Here is a 14,748-nt window from a genome sequence, read left to right on the forward strand (position 1 = left end):
TCTAGAAAATGCCACCACTTTAAAGTTTCACTCAATTGAGATCTTTCCAAAGTTAGTTAGCATATCTTAGAAGATTAATATCAAACTTATTCGAAAGATGTCAAATGTTTATAGCCTTATGCAAGAAAGATGTTCATTTCTAGTGGGATCAAAATGTTGAAGGCTTTCAAAAATAGAAAATAGAATTTGATGAAATCTCTAGTTTTGGCTAATCCTATTTCAGAAAACTATTGATATGGTATACATCTTTAAGCAAATGTCTTGGCATCTTGTTAGCTTAAGTTAATGAGGAAGGAAAAGTAAATGTGCTTTATTATTTAAGTAGATGATTATTTTCAATCGAACAAAATTATCTACCAATTGAGAAACACTATTTAGCCCTGATCTTTGCTAGTCAGAAGTCAAGGCACTATATTGTTTACCTCTTTTTGACTGAGATAATCTAAATCTTAAACCTATAAAAATCCTTCTAAAGCCTTACATCACATGGCTATAGTGTCACATGGCTTTATCATGTCTTAGGTCCTTTACTCTATCCTATCAAACACAATCTTGCCTATCACCTTAGTCTGCATATGATGACTAGTTTAGATGACTTGAACCTAGAAATTGAATTCCAAACTCATTAAACTAAATTTAAACATCTCTAATTTAGTTTAAACCCTAAACCCAATCCTAGTTGATCCAAGAGCCAGATCAAAACCCTAGTCCACATTGAACATGCCTAGTAGATGATATTATGTCTGATATTGAACTGTTAATCTCAAACCTTCTCCAAATTTTCACCTTAGGAGATCTATATAATAAACTTATCAACCCTAAATTCCTAAAATAAGGGTTGACCTAGTTGACCTATTTGAGCAAGCTCAAACTAGCCCAATAGGTTAAGCCATTTCATTAACCCTCTTCCAGAAAACCAGACTCGAGTAAAAACCCTTGAAATCTCCTGAAGGATTAGACATTTTTATCACATATCCCTTGGTCAAAGGTTGGCCAGATCAACTCAATCTAAGGCTTGTCAAATCAATCTATCTTTAGTCATATCCAGGTATATGAACAATTGGACTTGCCCTATTATTCAAAACAAGTCCACTTTACCTCTTAATTATACCTAAACCATAGCCTAAGACATTCAAGGTGACTTTACTTAGACAACTCATAGAAATTGGTCAAACCCAATCAAGCATAGTCCCCTTTATGTAAATTTCAAATCCTATGAGCTAAACACCTATGAACTTGATTCAACCAAACTCCAAAGGTTCCCTTGGGTCTACTCTAGATTACTTGATCAAGTTTGACCGGTTAAACCCATTAAATAATAAAAAAATAGTTAAAATGGTCAAAACCTCTTAAATGTTCATATTCTATCAACCCTAGCCCATTTATTTTGCTTAAACCTATTTTAGAATGTTCAATAGATTTAAGCTCAAGTCGAGTTTAAAAAATTAGAAAAAAAAAAGTTCAATTCGAGTTGAATCAACACGATATCGTTTAATCAAACTTATTTGATTAAAATTAAATGAATTTTGTTTCATTTAAGCTTTACTCGACTTAATTAAATGATCGATTGACTCAATTTCACGATCGGTATCGACATCGAGGTCGAATCGGACTCGAATTTGGTCGAATCGATTCAATGTCATTGCATTTTATTGATTTGATCAAATTGACTTCAATTAGCTTGAGTACAATTCCATTTTGATTTTCAAGAATAATTGACGAGGTGATTTTGCTTGCTATGCTGAAAACGAGGTCAACACCCCATTTTGGACAGTCATCGCTTTGTTTGGCAACCTTCGTTATTTGATTAAAATTAAATGAATTTTGTTTCATTTAAGCTTTACTCGACTTAATTAAATGATCGATTGACTCAATTTCACGATCGGTGTCGACATCGAGGTCGAATCAAACTCAAATCGGGTCGAAACGATTCAACATCGTTGCATTTTATTGATTTGATCAAATTGACTACAACTAGCTTGAGTACAATTCCATTTTGATTTTCAAGAATGATTGACGAGGTGATTTTGCTTGCTCTGCTGAAAATGAGGTCAACACCCCATTTTCCAAAAAAAAATTGGGCGGACGAGTATATATATATATATTATTATTATTATTTAACATCACACAAAAAATAGTTGTTCGGATCCAGTTCAAAGCATTGATACATCAAAGGATGAACCAGCTAAACTTGCAGTTCATCTTGGTTATCTGCTTGACGTAGAGCAAATCGACACCCCGAGACTGCATCGCTAATGGAAAGGAATACCCACTCCTTTCCAAGCACATCGATGAAATTGGCTGCCACCAACTTCTCCACAACTCTTAACCTTGGATTTGTTAGTGCAACCTGTATAATTATATATATGTATTTCAATTTCTATAAAATGATTGGGAATTGACATATTATTTCAAGTTATAATGATATCTGTGACTTGCCTGAATCTCCTTCTTTCCAAGCATTCGATGGACTTCCAACAGCATTCCTATGCCAGTGTTGTCAATGGCAGCCACTCCTGCAAACCACAAGGAAAAAAACATACAAAATGTACTGCAAATCCTAATTCATATAAGCAATGTAAAAAACTAACCACCCATATCAAATACAATGTACTGCAAATCCTGGCCTTTCTCCTTGCAAATGTTCCCTTCAGCTTCTACCCATCTAGTAATCCTGATAATGTACAGAATGCAAGAAAAAAACATAAGAAGAGCAAGGGAGATCAGAGGAATAAAAGCCTTGTGATGTTTTTCTACCTCTCTCTTAAATAATTTGCATTGGCAAAATAGATGGGTGAACCCAGCTGCAAGATTAGGACACCTGGAATGGTAGTCGAATCCGGGTAATGCTCCAAGTCACGGTAGAGCTCGGTTCCCGTCACCTTTCCGAGCTTGCAAGTTGTAGGTCTGGCCACATGTAGCAGTGCTCTTATTATGGACAAACCTACCTGTAAGATGGAACTTTTACTTTAGTTTGCCAAATCCTTATTACCAACCAACTAAACACAAAGAAAACTATAATTCTGTGTACAGTCGATCATCATAAAGCATCCTTACTGATAAAAGAAGGCCGGCCTCCATATTGACAAAAACAACTCCGAAAAATGCGGCCATGCAAACGCAGAAATCGAACTTATCAACCTTGAAAAGATGTTTCATCTCATGCAGTTCGATGAGTCCAAGCATGGCGACTACAATGATCGCTGCAAGAGCCACAAGTGGTGTGTACTTGAAGAGAGGAGTCAGCCACAAAAGTACCAGCATTATACATACTGCCATAACAACGTTCGACATGGGGGTCTTGCATCCAGCATGGTAGTTCACTGCAGATTTTGAGAAGGGACCTGAACGAAGAAACGATAGGCATATTTTCGAACGTGAAGAACAGAAATGAGCCCCAAAAGAAAAGAAGAAGTTACATCAACAAGTATAAGCAAGAGTACGAGTGAGAAATGCATAACTTTTATTTACCAGTGGTCAGATAGCATGAGGTGAATGAACCAGCAATGTTCATTATTCCAAATGCAATCATCTCCTTGTTTCCATCCGTCTGCTCGTTTTTCAAGAGTGCCAAACTTCTGCCAACTGCAATTCCTTCCTGCAATCATAAACAAAAAGCTGAGGAGAGTGCATATCGAATACATAATAGGGAAAAGAAAATAAACATAATTGCAGTCTCTCTACACCGTACCGCTAAAGCTATGAAGCCTGAAATCAAACCAGCTTTCATAGCCACTGAAATGTATGGAGATTTGAGTTGTAATTGCGAAATCGAAATTGGGTTTAATCCCTTCTTTAAGTCGCCCACCTTGCATAAATAAGCATTCAAAATTAATACAAACGATTCAATCAGACAGTAAAAAAAGTAACGAGAATAGTGATGCATGACTTTTTGGAAGGAAAACACAAAAAAAGAAAAAAAAAGGATCATATAATCTAATCGTGAGAACAGTACTAATGCTTCAATATCAAAGCTAAAAGATAATGCTTTTTGGTTCAATATTGACTAAGCATGTACAAAGTTATATTTTAAAAGCATTTCTAATATATTTAAAAGAATTCACTTTGTTGGTTCCAAATCTGTCCGTAGATGATTATGGACATTACTAGCAGGATAACTATACGAGGGGTAATCTAGACCCTACATGAGAATGGAAGGACAACAATGTACTGCAGAGAATCTATAGAGAAATGCTCAAGTGACTCAAATTCTCAAACATCCAAAAGATCCCAAAATGCTTCTTTTCATCTTATATTTATAGGGATATGAAGGTTAAAGAAAAGATCACATATGAGAGAATACAAAAAATATATTGACTAAATGACAGTAGTACAGATTATCCTAGACACCTGTCGTCTCCTAGCTAACTGGAGGATAACTTGTGAGGCTCTTAGACTAAAGTGAACAATATCTCAATAGTTAAGGGTTCGGATTGTTACAGGAAGATTCTTCTTAGGCACTATCGCCTGAGATGGTGAGTGACCAAGAGTATAGAGTTGTTTATGATGGCATGTAGCTTCACACCATGTTTTGTTCTTATTGAAATATTTCTATTTTGAGTCGAGCTCATGTAATACTTCATGCATTATTAAAGTTTTTTCCTTTGGGTGAGACTATCTTTTTTTTTTTTTTTTATGAGTGAGCTTAGCATATGAGTAAATTCTTAGTTTGCATGTTATGAGAGTAATATGAAAAAAATTGATGAAATCTTCTATGTTTTGTACTAGGCAACATCCATGGATGGTTTCGTGTGATCCTACTTTCTTGATAATAGGCAGATGAGTCAATTGGTAATAACTTTTTTGTGCATTGTATAAAGAGCGCTTATCGTGAATTGGTTTTAGTAAAAAAGCTTGATGGGAGGATTTCTTAGTTGGGCAAACCTTAGTCTTCATGGGGGTAACCACCTAGACTCATCGTTTATAGGGGACTCACATGCAACTCATTGTGGATCTTTTCACAAATGAGGGAGTCAAACTATAGGGCTATTCACTAATTAATTGGAATCTTCATTAACTTTAGTGGTCCTCTCACTATACAACACACTCTACATTCTTCGTGGGTGTAACCATTAGATTATTCGACTATAGGGGACTCATTAGGGATCTTGTCACAAAAGGGTGAGTTGGCCTACAGGGCTTGGTGGATTGATGTGAGGACTTGAGCACTTGGTGTTGATGATATGTATCTATGATTAATAAGGCAAGTTAGTTATTCCTAGTTTTGGTCAGTATTAAGTATGGTTAAACCAATTATCATCTTTCTTTTCTCATTCAATACAAGTTAGCTTATGGAGCTAGTTATAGAATTAGATCACAATTTTTATAAGAGACTCTATAGATGATAAGGATGTGACCTCCTCTATTATTGCAAGATCAAGTGGTTGAGGCTAGTGATTTACTTTCTCAAAACTATTACCGAGTTGCCTAGTAACTCACCAAGTACAAGCTTATCCTAGGGTTTTATTACTTAAGTTGCTTATAAAAGTTCCCCTAGCATTAGATTAGGGAGAGTATGTTGAATGGGATAATTCCCTTATTTTAGCCTCAAGAATATGTGAGTTCATCAAGCATTATCAATTTTACGAGGGCAAATTCCCCCATCCTTGTATTAGTTAGCTATAAATTATAAGTTATTGACTCATTGTATTAGAACTCGCTCATATAGAAATTATAAAAGAAATGAAAAGAGGAAAATAGCTTTTATTGTATTTCAGAATTTTGAATAAAGAGTATATGTATGAAAACTCCCCTATGGGTAAAACCTCTACAAGTTGTAAGTGCTCTATGTCCTTAACACCTTATTTTTTGAGTTCGAGTAGCTAGTAGGCTCTTGGACTGACTTTTTTCTTGAAGTTGTATGGACTCTCCCATGTGGATAATAATTTATCAAGGATCGATTGGTGAACTACAACTTATGACTTCTTAAGAACTTAGTCAATCTTGGAAAGGCTTTTTTTTTTTTTTGACATGCAATTTATAGTAATAGGTCATTCTTTTCTTTCCTTTCACTTGTCTAAGGGATGCTTATGCTATGTTCTTTTAAGTTGTCAATTGATTTCTCTAGGGCTTCCTTGTTCTTTGTCTCCCACTTTCCAACTTTGTTCTCTTCTTAATTAATAGTAGTGACAATTAGATGGCTATATAACTCAAGATCCATAGGTAACAATGCCTTGGCACCATAGGAGGGTGAGCAAGTGAGCAAGGCATGTGTTTAGTGGTTAAGAATATATTAATCATGAATGCTCACAAGATAGAGGGTAGCGCTTCCACCCACTTGCTCTTTGTTCATTCCACTTTCTTCCTTACGAGGTTAAGAATTTTCTTATTGCTTATGTCTTCAAACACTCTAAGATGGGATCTATCCAACTCCTGGAGTGGTCGGTCTCTATTTGCATGATTTCCTTTTCCATAATTATGGGCCTTGTGATCTTTAGTTTTGATCTTCATTCAAAACTATATGTGCATTTGATCTATATGTGCCTATCTCTTTTATCTATATGTGCATTTGATCTTCATTCAAAGTTAAGATATTAAGCTCTTTATCTCTCTACAACCGTAAATGTTCTAGTATGTAACAATTATATCAATTTTAAGATGAATATAATATAAAGATTATTATTATTTCATACATCTAAAAATAAATTAAAAAATAAGAAAATCATACTAATAAAAATCATCCAAGTATCCTCACAAAAAATTTTCTCCACATTAAAAACTAAAAACTGAAATAAGTCAAAAGATAAAACGGGTGGGATATCTATGATCAGATTGTCTATGTTTGACGATAAAATTTTAAAATTATATTTCAGAATTGATTGAGAAAGATGCACTGATATTGAGAAAATATTAGATATTAAAACTCGGATGAAAATTTTAATAATAAAAAAAATATATTTTCAAAAAAAGATATAATGAAATATCTTTATGAATGATTAACATAATTATAAAATTTTGTGATTGAATTAAAATATATTGTTTGTTAAATTGATTAAAATCTCAAAACATAAAAGGGCAAAGGGAGCTTACTATCGGAATTCCGTGGTCCTTTCCATCAACTGCAAACGCAATTATTCCTCCCATCACTACCACAAGCAGCGGAGAAATAGCGTTCACCCAAAATAATCTCGGAACCTTTTCTTTCTGCAATTATTTTCATCATAAAAAATAATAATTAAATGTCGAACATAATATAGTAAAAAGAAATAAGAAAACCAATATTTGTACCGCACGTACCAAACGTCGCGCTAAAAGTAAAATGACGAGGAAGCCCAAACTCAACACCGCACTCTGCCATTTCCACTGCCCCACAAACAAATGAATTTTTATAGTCTGAATATTGCCAAATTGTTGGTAACATAAAAAAACTAAAAGATATAATCATCCAGAATGATTTGATAAAAGAATGTATACATTTTAACAATATAATAATATATTACAAAAATAAATAGCTATCCGTATAATAAAATTTTAACTAAAAAATTTCAAATTCTTGTCTTGAAACCTTTTACAACAGTAATTTATTGTATTTTCTCCTTGAAAATTCTTATCAAAAGTAATTTTGAGTTTTCAAATTAAGAAAAAAATATTAAATTATATGAACTAAAATCATAAAAAAAAAAGCTGCTTAAACTTTAAATAAATATTATATCACTCTACCCATTAAAAATTAGCCTAGTTATTGTATATCTAAAAGCATTTCTAAGAAAAGGTTATTCAACTATAATTAAAATAAGGAATAAATGACTCAAGGCTCTTTATGATATGAAAAAAGTAGTTCATGCCCAACTTTTTTGCTATAATCAACTAACCATTTTCACCTTATTGTTGCATACTGATAAATTAACGATGGTAGAAAGAGAGTGTTTTTCGTCTTAGTAATACACAAACATCCAACATACAAACGGATAGTTGAGAGAATAAGAGAACTCTAGAAATATCAAGATTCGTGCCCAATAATAACAATTTTTTGTTATGTATCACTTATAAAAAGAAGGGAGCTTAAATCCCCTAAAAATTTCATAGCTACTATTCACATCTAATCATCAAAATAAGCGATTAATCTGTGAAAATATAAAGCATAAATTGGGCCATATACAAAAGGTTCCCACAAATGTGACTAGTTCTTTTACTTCCTATACATTAAAGATGCCTTATTGGTTAATGAATTATTTGAAAAAAGTAGGACGACATGATAGGAATCATATCTTATTTAATTGTCATTAATTTTACACTGAGATTAGTTCATCTATTATATCCAATTGTGTTTTTGACGACATCTAACCTTACTAAAAAGCAAGCCAATGAGAGAAGACCATGAGAATTTTGAGTGAATATGAGAAATAAATGAGAGGATTTTAAGGATATAGGAAAATATTAAGGAAATCTCGAAGATCTAATAGATAAGTAATATTTCAAAAAGATCCAAAATCTGTCTTTTCACCTTTTATTTATTAGGATTCAAGGGTCATATAGAAATATACATTAAACAAAAGATAAAAAGTATAGCTATAAATATGACATAGTACAAACTATACATGAACATGTCACAAATTAAAGGGTGCATTGAACGATTCCTCTTTTTTAAGCATTTCAAGGAAATCTCCCTTAGCTGGGTTGTTGTGGGAGAATCGATGAAGGGGAATCCTTGAGAAGGCTATGCTAGATGAGTTTGTGGTGATGAATCCTTTGATCACCTTGAAAACTCCTAGGTCTACTTCTAGGGCCATGTGAATATAATGGATGAGCCCACTTAATTAGCTACATTGATTCTAAGTGTATGGTTGTTTGAGTATGAAAAGGCATATTTCTATCTTTTTAGGGGTAAGCCTTCCCTATGAGCAGATCCAAGCGTGCCATTAGCTACATGTTAGCTTGCATGTTAGTAAGTTGCTTGGGGATGGCTTTGGTTGGGGATATGAATGCATAAGACCCCTAAGTGATTTATATGAATATATGGAACTCTTGTTGGGGGTGACTTTCTCGAGTTTCCTAACAACTTAAGACACGGCCTTCTGCTGAATAACACTTATTGGAGAGGAAGCAACCATCTTTGGTCTAGACTTCATAACACTTCTAGTGGTCAATTGAATAACACTTCTAGGGTCCATCGAGTTAGGGGTATACTAAAAACCACTACATACTTGTGGAATACTTGAAAAAATATATACGACTAATACGAGTATACATTTAGCTAGTTGCTTGATTCACATGACCAATTGAAGAGTGAATACAAATATGACAAGTAAATGAATGGTGATAATTTATTATTAATATTAAATTGGAAAAAGGATAATAAATACATAAGTCAATAGTTTTTTTTTTTATTGTAGTCTTAGTGCTGTGTGGATTCCTCATCATGAATTGATATGATGCCACTTACTTTCTTCTACTTTAAGTAGTGATTCAAGGGATACAACTCCTTCACCTTTGACCTCTTAGTTCTTAGTTAACATGCCATGAGGTAGTGAAGATGGACCCTATCTAGCTAATGATTTGAAACACCAAGCTTGTGAGGAGAGAGGTTCTTTAGTTATTCAAGCAAAAGAAGGGTGAGTGATGCCCTGAACCTCGAATCTTGATCGTGTAAAGTGAGGGTAGCTGAGGTGGGTCCTTTGATATTGTAGTGGTCAATTGAACCAAAAGCTCCTCCTCTGACAAAGAGAGCAAATATAAAGTAGGGCAAAATGCATGTGATCTTAGTGATGCGGACAAATGAGGCAAGCTCAAAGGAGCCTACTACTAAAGTATAGCCAAAGGTGAGTTCAATGAGAGTGGTGCTTTCTATAATTTGAAATTTTTGAATAAAGTGTTATGTCATTGCACTAGCTAGCAAAACAACGCTCTATGATTTGTTCTATAGTAACCATGATTTTTTACAAACGGTGTTGTAGTGTTGTGGACTATAGCACTACAATCCCACCCAATATGACACACATATACATGATATGATATGAAAATATATGATAAGATACTAAAAATATCATATGATTACCTAAATGTCCTGACTTATAGTAATATGCACTCTTATATACATACATGACATGATTACTAAAGATGATATGTACATGCATAGGTTACATGACACATAGAGCATGACATATAATAAAACTAATACATATCATATAAATATAAATACATATATGATAAAAATAAGTGAATGATAGATCTTATAAATGATATTCATGTTGCTACCCTGTTTTAATAACTGATATAATTAAGATATAATTGTATTACTGTAATAATTCACCTTATAATCTTCCTGTAACCTTTATATAATAGTGATGTAGAGCCGATTCAATGATTACTGGTCCATTGCAAGACTATAATTTCTTATAATTCATATTATTCATGATCATGATTCAATATGAATGTTACTATTTACATGTATCCATTAGATGCATTTTACTAATATGACTTGAATGAATATAAGCATATTGTTTTTCTTTCTATGCATTAGGTGTAGTGATAGGTTGTGGTGAATTACTAGGCTTTTGCTCATTGTGTTTTTTTCATAATTTTAGAAAAAAAGTAAGGATCCATTAGAGTGAGGTAGAATAGATTCTAGTTCTTGTTTAGGTATTTCATGTATTATGTATTTCTGTTAGTTCTTTTGTAGTCTTAGATGTATTATAAATAGATTGATCATTAGAAAGAAATTAATACATGGCTAATGTATATGATTTTTGAGAATGAGATATAAATGTATTTGTTTTGAAGATACAAAAAAATGAAAGTTTACTCCCGCAAAGTTTGTTATTTATATGGGTATTTATTAGTAGCTATACTAAACTCATTAAGGATAAAATAGGCAATTCTTTCACATTTAAATACTAGGTCGTGATAAATTGATATCAGAGGAATGGTCGGTGGATGATTTTGAATTGTAACAAGAGCTGTAGGAATTGATTATGAGAGAGATAGAATGAGTAATGTTAAGATTTCTTTTCATACATTCACGCTATGCATATGTGTAATAATATTATAGTTTATCAGAGTAATATTTATTAATAATGATGAAAAAATATAGAAATAAAAAAATAGATAGAGAAAAGAGAGGACAAGAATTAATGACGCAGATTAAGTACTCTATTATTATTTATTAATAGAAAATAGTACAGAATATTACTTTCTTAGGCTTACCCAAAAACAATAAGTAGAACAAATGCTAATTTAATCTTTCTCAAATGAATTGACTAAGCATTTGTGCAGCAACTGCGACAACAGGATCGGAATTACTGTAACTGAGGGGAGGGATCCATTTGCAGCCTAGCAATTATATGAAAGGGATCGGTATTTAATACTATATTCATTATTTTAATTTTAAATTATTTATGTGTAAGTTATAGCAGCTCAGTAAAACAATAAATAAAAAAAATTCAAATATCTCCTTTATTAAATAAATTTATATTAATTTCGTATGCAAGAGGAGACAAACCTCTCGTCGGTTTGCGAGGACCGCGTGTAGCACCGTCACAATATCCGTCTTGTTGGTAAAATGCTGGAGACCAAGCAAGCCTTTGAACTGCTGCAAAATAATGATCGTCGCCGTCCCTCCCATGAATCCTGTAATGGTGGACCTGGACAAGAAATCTACTAGTATCCCTAACCTGCAAAACAGGGTTTACATATATTTTAAAAAATTAAATCGAAATCATATTTTTAATGACACTTTATAAAACTTTGGGAAATCAGTTTAAGGGCTAATTATCCTCCGCGGATACCGGATGGAGAGAATCGTCCAGATTTGATGCGCTTTTGCAAAAAGAGTAAAAAGGACATCAAATATTTAACCTAAATAATTGAATATTTGTTGCTCTTTTGCAAAAGAATAGTAAAAACGCATTCATAATTGAATATTTGTTGACAGAATAATTTCTCCATTTTAAGAGGCCAGAATAAGTGAGCAGAGCAATCTAAGTTGTGCTTTCTGATTAGATGTTCTAACACTATTTTACCAAACAAACCAATTAACCAACAACTAAAATTTATTTCTTGTTCGGCTTATTAAATATGTAATTAATTAAGCATAAGCTAAATATAAAAAAATAATTATTTGGTATGATCAATTAAAAAAAAGTAAAAAAAAAATTTATTTTATTAATGAAATCATGATATTTGTAACGTCAGTAAAGACAAAAGAAATTATTAGCTTCCCCCTCCCATCTCCTCATCGACGCACATTTCCTCACCTAAAAATGCCGAATATCAGCTGAAGCAGCCCAGTAAAGAACGCCGCCGTGAACACTGTATGCAAATATAACTCCGGCTGCTCCTCCGGCGAGACTTTTCCGCGGATGCTGGAAGCAAGCAGCAAAGACGCCGCGGCCACCGGCCCTACCGCCAAATTATTCGAGCTCCCAAAAACAGCATAGACCAAAGGCGGCACGAAGCTCGAATCTGCAATTAAAATCCATCAATCAATTTCTATCAATTATGCCTTGATGTTAAGATCAAAGAGATTACAGAGGCCGATGATGGGAGGAACATTGGCGAGCTTGGCGTAGCTGATGCCTTGGGGGATGGCAAGGCTTGCTATGGTTATTCCGGCGAGGAGGTCGGAGGCGAAGAGAGTGAGTTTGTATTTGGGGGCCCATTCGAGGACGGGAAAGAAGTAGGAGAGGAAGCTCCATGTGCGACGGAGCGGCGTAGGCGGATGGTCGGACATCTGCCGGAATGGGTCATCGGGAAAGAATGCTTCCTTTAGCTGATATTTTAGCGATTTCCAGAAAGTGGTGCGGCTTGAGAGGTTAACATTTGCTCGGCTCTGCTCCAATGTTATCGTTCCCATTGACAGGAAGCGTGGGGAAGAGAGAGAGAGAGATTTCTATTGAATTTATATGGTGTGGGACCGTGAACACATGGCGACATTTCATCGGTTTTGATTGTAGAGAAATTATTGTGTCACCGGATTAGGATAACTGTCCGAATTATGAGTGTACATTTTTTTTAGTAATTTTTATTTATAATTTTATTTATTTACAGAATATCCACTAATTTTATCACTAAAAGGTCAAAAATTTTAAATAGGTATTGTTTAAATATTAATTAAGCAGAAAAAAATTATTAAGCCTCTGAGCTGGTGACGAATCATATGGATTGGATTACGGGTTTCATTTTTTCTAATCCAACGATTAGTCTCCGTTCAATGTGTTACATATATATATATTTGTTTTTATAATCAAAAGCCACTGTTTTAAAGTTCTTCGACTTTCGAACAACTATGAAGAACAACCGGTCATAAGTTAAATGGGCGAGTATATAGAACCTTTTTGATATCATGTGTTGCACTAATCTCCGCGTAAAAAAGGATAGCCTCCAAGTCTATCCGAATATGATTTATGTCAAAATGTCCTGAATTATTTAATAATATTTATTTTCCACTTTGAATGTACCAACTCTCCAAGAAAATTGAGACTTGAATGTGACTATGAGGCCTATTTACATTTGAATTTTCTCCATATGAAAATGTTCGAATATTACAATTTTCTGAAATAGTTGTGTTGGATTTAAATTTGCTCATAGGTGATACAATGAAAAATATAAAAATAAAAAAGAGATAGAAAAGAGGACCACAAAGAGGCAGATTAAGAATTGTATTATTATTTATTTACGAGAAAAGTGGATAGATTGTCTTCTTAGGTTTACCATAAGACAATAACAATTCTCAAATGAATGGAATAAAGCATTTGTGCTGCACCTAAGATGACAGGAATTACTATAATTGAGGGGATCCATTAGCAGCCTATCAATTATATGAGGGGATCAGGATTTAATAGTATTATTCTATTAAATGAAAATAGGACAAATTTTATAACTAGTTATTATATAAAAATACATTACAAGTATAATTAAAATCAATTTAAAAAAGCTCACATAAGGGTGTCAAGACTTCACCCGACCCGAACCTGTTTTTCATATGGGTCAGGTTCGGGTTCAATAAGCTGATCCGTTTCAAAAATCGAATCGATTTCGGGTTGATACGGAAACACGAACTTGACCCGTCAAACCATGCGTTTGAGTTGCTAACTTGCGTCGTGCTACGTCGGGTTGGCCACTTCACTGATTCGGTTTTTATTAAAAGCCTTATAACTCTTTTGTCTACGATGTTCATTATGTCGACTTTGTTCTCGGTTCTTTATCTTTCTCTTCTCGACGTCTTTGTTCTTGGCCTCTACTCAATTTCACTCATTGATTCTGAAATAGCTGTCAGTGCATAAAGGTAACATCTCAATGGAAATTCATGGGGCCAAAAGATTAAATTTCACTCATTGTATCTTTAATCTTTTTGCCTGCATAGGATTTTATATTATTTATCCTTTTTGGTGTTCATGGATATGGAGGTTACTGGGATTCATGTTTTCTCACCTCATCTTCCAATTATCGCAGACATTCTTTAACAATCAAAGTGTTTTTGGAATTTGGGTTTTCAACTTTTAAATCAAGGTTTTTAACATTTTTTACTCTACAAGCTATTGGAAACTTCTCTTCAAGTCTAGTTTATATTTTAGGGTGAAATGGGGAATCTCTGGCTATGTGCTGTTTGCTACAGTGTTATTGTATAGTTGACTTGTGGTCGACATGTAGTTATGCTTCTGCATTTTTGAGTAGCGTGTAGTTATATGATAGTTTTGTCATGTGACATCTTTGGTATGCTACTATATATGCTTCTTTACTCTGTAGTTCCACTCCGTCTATACTTCTGTCATATTTGGTAGTTTTAATTATTATTATGGACCTGTGGTTATC

The 14,748-nt window shown here is 33.6% G+C and overlaps 1 protein-coding gene across 2 annotated transcripts; it reads right to left on the reverse strand.

Annotated features, from left to right (window-relative positions):
- Nucleotides 1–2,086: 2,086 nt before the first annotated feature.
- LOC110111653 (probable sulfate transporter 3.5) lies at nt 2,087–12,822 on the reverse strand. Of its 2 annotated transcripts, XM_020843621.2 has the most exons (12): nt 12,466–12,822; nt 12,192–12,399; nt 11,438–11,609; nt 7,237–7,302; nt 7,030–7,143; nt 3,692–3,808; nt 3,472–3,598; nt 3,058–3,344; nt 2,758–2,948; nt 2,592–2,674; nt 2,440–2,516; nt 2,087–2,350 (listed from the first exon to the last, which is right to left on the reverse strand). In XM_020843621.2, exons 1-12 carry the CDS (start codon nt 12,788–12,790, stop codon nt 2,186–2,188), a joined length of 1,932 nt encoding a protein of 643 aa, XP_020699280.1. In that variant the 5' UTR covers nt 12,791–12,822; the 3' UTR covers nt 2,087–2,185. The 2 variants fall into 2 exon arrangements, with proteins under 2 accessions (XP_020699280.1, XP_020699282.1); XM_020843623.2 differs by lacking the exons at nt 7,030–7,143; nt 7,237–7,302.
- Nucleotides 12,823–14,748: the final 1,926 nt, after the last annotated feature.

The sequence above is a fragment of the Dendrobium catenatum genome, unplaced genomic scaffold (assembly GCF_001605985.2).
Source record: "Dendrobium catenatum unplaced genomic scaffold, ASM160598v2 fragScaff_scaffold_72, whole genome shotgun sequence".
NCBI lineage: Eukaryota > Viridiplantae > Streptophyta > Magnoliopsida > Asparagales > Orchidaceae > Dendrobium > Dendrobium catenatum.

Excerpts from the sequence above, each read along its gene's own strand:
- LOC110111653 (XM_020843621.2), bottom strand. The coding sequence starts at position 12,790 with ATGGGAACGATAACATTGGAGCAGAGCCGAGCAAATGTTAACCTCTCA. Across the intron at positions 7,303-11,437 it reads TCCTCGCAAACCGACGAGAG|TGGAAATGGCAGAGTGCGGT; the intron begins GTTTGTCTCCTC and ends TTTGTGGGGCAG. Across the intron at positions 7,144-7,236 it reads TACTTTTAGCGCGACGTTTG|AAAGAAAAGGTTCCGAGATT; the intron begins GTACGTGCGGTA and ends AAATAATTGCAG.